Source organism: Limulus polyphemus, unplaced genomic scaffold (assembly GCF_000517525.1).
Source record: "Limulus polyphemus unplaced genomic scaffold, Limulus_polyphemus-2.1.2 Scaffold72, whole genome shotgun sequence".
In the NCBI taxonomy this organism is placed as follows: Eukaryota; Metazoa; Arthropoda; class Merostomata; order Xiphosura; family Limulidae; genus Limulus; species Limulus polyphemus.
The window spans coordinates 107,573-113,905 of NW_013665682.1; the positions used below are offsets into that span (position 1 = coordinate 107,573).

The following is a 6,333-nucleotide window of genomic DNA, read 5'->3' on the forward strand; positions in this document are numbered from 1 at the left end:
CACCTGTCATCTCGATATGCAATTAATGACAGATAACCCATTGGGGAGATTTGAGGCTTAACAACAACGAAAAAGAAAAACCTTCATTTTAGCGTTGTGTCATAGTTGATCTTTACAATTTCATCACGAGCTAATCCAGAAACTTTTTCGGCTTTCGAAAATGTGATAAAATTAGCTCCTGAATTGCATAAACAACAAAGAGCTAAGTAATGTCATTTTAAGCAGAAAACTTTTGTTCTATTTTGGTTTATACTCGTTTGAATAAAGGCGTTTCTGTTTATTTGTTTTTGAATTTCGTGCAAAGCTACACGAGGACTATCTGCACTAGCCGTCCCTAATTTAGCAGTGTAAGACTAGAGGGAAGGCAGCTCGTCATCACCACCCACCTCCAACTCTTGGGCTACTCTTTTACCAATGAATAGTGGGATTGACCGTCACATTATAACGCCCCCACGGCTGTAAGGGCGAGCATATTTGGTGTGCGGGAGATCCGAACCAAAGGCGTTTCTACCTAAAACGTCGTTTCGAATTTTGAAAAAAAAACGTTTTTCGTTAGTGCTTGTTTATGGTGTTAGATATTTTCCAGTTTTTTTTTTAAATATTTTCAAAACAGATGTGTTATTTCGTTAAACTGACTGTTGTTAAATTCGAATAATCACATGTACTGACCAAAACGTTACTGTCTCATCACAAAATTATATTGTGGTAATAACGAGATGGTATGCTATTGTTCAAAGACAGTAAACCTAGTCAGGACAGTATCAAATTACTTTTGATCACGAAACAAGAAAAACACTTCACTAAACAAGCTTGTATCTATAATAGGATCGAATGACTTTCGTAAATTTACATTAACAACTGTAATGATAATTTTTTTCATACGTGCAGTAAAATTTATTATGGCATTTTTACAACAGAGAGGCTGTTCACAAAATTTCAATTTACAAAAAAAGTAGAACCGGTAATAGATGAGGATGTACTCGAAACGATTGTAATAAAATAAGGACAACTTTAAAATGTGATCGTATTCAGTTCTTCATTCTTTCCATTGAAAAGTTTGTTGGCGTTCCTGAACAAAGCCGCATTGGGCGATTTTTTTTTTGTCCACTTCGGGGAATCAAACCTCGAATTTTAGCATTATAAGTCAGAAAACTTACCGCTACCCCACTGGGACAATCATTGAGAAGGTTCATACTCACAGATATTAATTTATTCATTAGCCATACCACCATTGAATGACAGTTCTCCGATTAGAGCTGTAGTTTTAATTGTACTTACACCATTTCAAATTTGGCAGTTTTAGTATTTTATATAGTGGTACATGGAAAGTTTTGACTTACTCAAGTGGTGTGCAGGATGGAATAATTGCGAACTACTAGCCTAGAAGACTGCTCATATCTCTTTGAGCGCAACGTAAGAACAAATATATTTCATTGATATCTTTTTTTGTTACCATCCTAAAGCGTATTATATCTGTTTTTCAGAAAAGGTACCTTTCAAAGATGCGGAAGTTAGTGTTCCAACTGGGCTCAGCGTTAATGGAAAAATCTTCGTCTGTACTGCGGATCAGATAGATTCATTAGTAAGTGGTGTGATAACAATGCTGTATGAAGTCGTTTTAATTATCTATAACAATAGTACTAAAAAGAGGATCAAATTAGCTGACAATGTGATATGTAGAAACTAGTGGTATAAATCACAAAATTGGTTTGAGCGGCTATTGTATGTAAATACGTTTTGAAGTTCCACTCAGTCACAAATATAGATCTATCAAACAACTCACGTGCCGATCCTACTCCTCGTGTTGAAAATAGCGAATGTGCCATTTTTAATGTATTTAAATTTTGAAAAGTAAGTCACGAAAGTGTTTCTTCCTGCCACATTACATTATGGTATTGTTGTTACTTCAAGCAGTTGGTATTTATGCGACACATGGGCTTAAAAGGCCAGGCTTAGAGGCCCTGTAGAGCTCGGGCATTGTCATCCTAAATTTAGAAGTATTGACCAGAGGGAAAGCAACCAATCAGTAGCACCCGCCGCCTATTTATCTACTTCTAACCGAATAACTGGATTGACTGTCTCTTTTATAATGTGTTGAGGGCTTAGCGGTATTCCGACTCGAACCTTGGACCTTGAGATGCACAATCCAGATAGTCAAGCATTAGGCATGCCATACCCCCCAATGATTGAATAAGACTTCCACGTGTGAAATTTTCCACAAAATGAATTGGTAGTATATAGTCTGTTTAAAATAAGAAGCTAAGAATGTATCTTTGTTTAGGATACGAAACAATGTATTTGCATCAAGTACAGATTTGATAAAATGAGAATGAACTGAGAAATAAACCAACAAAACTACTTTTATGAAAAAAAGGAATTAAACAAGTAGAACATATGTAATTTAAATATGCTTGGAACGCAAAGAAGTGGAAATTCATTGCAGAAGTAACACAACGCGTGTAAATGAAACGCAGAACATACACATGGAAGCGTGACAGAACATGTACCAGTGCAAAGTAAAAAAGAATAACAGTAAAATTGTGCATACATTTTACACCAGTAATATCGTGCAGTGATATCGTTTAATTATAATGTTGTTCATAGCTGCATAAAGAATAGACTTTCCAGTATATCGTACTGAAACAGAACGACAGGAAATAAAGTGAATAAAGGAAAAGTGTTGGCTATAAACAATAACACGGGCTGTGGATGATAGACGATGGTGTTAAACCAGAAACAGTGAAAAATTCACACAACTAAAACAAACATTTTCGATACGTATTAATACTAGTTATGTTCAAAGTACTTAATTCAGAAAATGACTCGTAATTTGCATCTACCTGATTACGCGTAGCAGCAAGATGCTTCGGGAAAGATAGGTTTAACTGGGTTTTGTTTTTCTATTCTGCTACTCGGCCGCAGCTACACGCACACGTATGTATGTATGCATGCGTACGTACGTGTGTGTGTGTGTGTGTGTGTGCCAGTTACTCCAGGTGCCTGGAATACTTGAGTTTAAATATAGGTTGCTTGGTAATATAAGAAACTGTCTAAAGGAATGTTATGTAGTTTTTACTGCTTTTAATGAAAACGAATTATTACAAACCCTTTGTACGAAAACGAGGAGCGTTTAGTAAACTCTAGATCTATGTTTGATTTTGTTCTTGTTTTCCCAAATACAACTTTATGATGCGATGTCCACTACGCAAGGCAGGGTAGGAACGTGAAAAGCTCTACGCTAAATATGACTCTAATGATGTATTCAAGGCGTCATCAGTTCTACGTTTAACATGATAGGCTAGGAAGTGATTCCCTAATGTCGAGCATCTGTTCCATTTTCGAACCTTTCACCCGTGCGATATATCTTGCTTTATTTTCAATAGATGACAGTACTCGCCCCCCCCCCACTTATTAACACTGTCAATACTGGATAAGAAAAAGTTAAATGGGACTGTCTAGCATATGACTCTAATGATGTATTCAAGGCGTCATCAGTTCTACGTTTAACATGATAGGCTAGGAAGTGATTCCCTAATGTCGAGCATCTGTTCCATTTTCGAACCCTTCACCCGTGCGATATATCTTGCTTTATTTTCAATAGATGACCGTACTCTTCCCCCCCCCCCCACCACACACTTATTAACACTGTCAATACTGGATAAGAAAACGTTAAATGGGACTGTCTAGCATTTGTTTCCGAACATCAACTCTTACAACCCATTAGGACCTGTTTCCAGGAAGGATATCTCGTTTGTCTCATCCACAAGACATATTTGATTAACTGGTAATGTGATAGATAGGGAAAATCATAGGCCAGAAATCCATAGTATACAGTGACGTTACAGAACTGTATTTGGCCGTCATTATTATAACGCGAGTCGCGTTTATACGGCAAAAGTTAACAAACCATGCATTCTTTGATTCACAATAAGCCCATCCTCGCACGACAGTGCATCATTCTGTTTTGTAAGCTTAAAGTTTAATTTCATACTTTTATAATTATTACCTAGTTCTACTGATGAACTTCTAAACTACCCTCAACTCTATTCAAATAAAAGATTTTCGAAAGAATACGCGCATGAGAAGTGTGTTCGTAGACTGCTTGCCCTGAAATGACATCTACTATTAGATACTCGTATATCTATCTATCTGTTTGACTTTCCTCTCGCTCGTCCTACTGTCATGTCTGATAATTTACGGTGTCTTTTGTCATTTATTTCTATCAAAATTGAGTTTGGCACAAAGAGTTGCAGCTCTGTCAGTGTGTAAAACTCGAAACGCTTTACTCAAACTATTTTTTGGATAAAATAGTATATACATGAATAAATACACACACTTATCTAGATGTAGTACGAAGGTTGTGCTAAAAGCCTATTCCCTTCACTTAAAAAAATATTGTAACTGATTTACTACGAATGCTACTTGACGTCAAACTTTTTAAATATAGTTCTATGAAAACTTGACAAAAAATCCAACCACTCGTGAAACTTATTTGTTGAAATTAATTAGGAGGAAACAAAGAGAAATTATAAACACATCCGTACTTTTCCTGTTATAGATCCACGAAAGGGTGGATAATAAAATTAGATTTTTTCATGAGACTAATGTTTTCATCTGTGCACCTTAGCTAACAAGACAGACAAAAAGAAAAAAAACTAACTACAAACATTTTTATGAACTTAAATGTGCTTTATAACATATAATTAAAAGTCTCATAAAATGATAAAAACAGTTATGTTCTTTGGAATGGCAAGCAAGTTCTTATTTTTTTTAAAACTATCGAATGTAATATCCATTACATCACGCCATTAATTTTAACAAGAAGTTAATCGCAAGCTTAAAGTACAAATGGTTTTAATTTGCATTTAATTTCTGTATAATCTTGAATGTTAAAATTAAATATTTTTAAAAGTGTAAATATTAAGAACCTTGTCTGACATATCTACTTGAGCCCCACCAGTGGCACAGCAGTATGTCTGCGGACTTACAACGCTAGAATCCGGGTTTCGATACCCGTGGTGGGCAGAGCACAGATAACATATTGTGTAGCTTTGTGCTTAGTTACAACCAAATATCTACATGAAATATATTAAATTATATATTACGTTTAGGCAATAATACAAAGTATATGTTATTTCTAATGTGCACAAATTAATTTTCTTCCAAAAAAATATATACTTGTATATTTTTTGTTTATTAATAAAAATACTGTTCTACAGTGCGGGCGAAATGTATACATTTTGTTTACATATGGATTCTTTTCAGAGACCTCTACCGGAACAAGAAGGACCATCAGAGGGAACAGGCGATGTTCTCGAGACATTCAGTAGTCATGATTTGGCTCACCAGATGTCTCTCTATGACTGGGAGCTGTTTACTGTAGTTCATGAGGTTAGAAATTTTGTTTTCTTTGGTACACTTTTAGATTCCGCGCTAACAAGAAAACGGGTCACGTGGAAATAGACGTCTGAAGCATAATTATAAAATATAAAGGTAATTTTCTCTAAATAAACCAAAATTTTGTCGCTCTGTTTATAATATTTAGTACTACAAATTTTGCCTGAAGAAAAATAAATTTCCGCTTCGAAAGAGTAAAATAATATATTTTTGTACTGTCCCTTACGTTGTGTTTTATGTATTAGGCCTTCATATTCCATTATAATTTCATTAAGATGTTCATCACGGCTCAGAAGTTTTACCATAGAATTGGTAATGGCAGTGCTTCAAAACGAATCAATAGCTAACAGCGTTTTTCGTTCTTCGTAGCTAATCGTCTATTGAATGATTTGTATTTTAAAATAATTGCACATAATGTTCGCTGTTGGATTTTCACTGTCGGGTTACCGATGCGAAATCATTGATTTGTAATGTCATTATGGTTTATAAGAGTGTGAAAATTATCATCTTACGAAGAGAAACAGTTTCTCTCCTTTCTGTATATTGGTAATCGTTACGAATCTTCTTCTTCACGGTATATAATAAATCAATGTAATATGTTTAACAAAATTATTTAATGGAAGATTGGGACAAGAGTTCTCATTAGAACTTTGATGTGATCATTTAATGTGCTTAACGTGTTATCAAACCCGCCCAGAAAACCCTCGGCTCTCTTGATTTATTCGCCTATTATTATGTTCTTCTATTATGATTTTTTTTCTGCATTAATATTAACTATTCCAAAAAAATAAAAACAAGAGGGAATATTCAATAGCCGCGGCTGTAATTAGATCTCAGATCGGTCAAGAGATGGAGTTATACGCTAAAAGTTTGTACTTGAAAGCAAATTAAAAAAACTACGGAGACCGTTCTATGAGCCGCGGCTAAAAATTAAAA

General features: G+C 35.0%; 1 protein-coding gene across 3 annotated transcripts in view; it reads left to right on the plus strand.

The window, feature by feature from the left end:
- The window catches only part of LOC106466050 (rap guanine nucleotide exchange factor 4-like), a 110,457-nt gene that overhangs the window by 89,301 nt on the left and 14,823 nt on the right, over nucleotides 1-6,333 (plus strand). For all 3 annotated transcript variants that reach the window (XM_022394540.1, XM_013926295.2, XM_022394550.1), the window contains 2 exons: nucleotides 1,485-1,582; nucleotides 5,266-5,391. In XM_022394540.1, coding sequence (XP_022250248.1) covers nucleotides 1,485-1,582; nucleotides 5,266-5,391 — 224 coding nt within the window. The remainder of the gene's footprint in view (nucleotides 1-1,484; nucleotides 1,583-5,265; nucleotides 5,392-6,333) is intronic.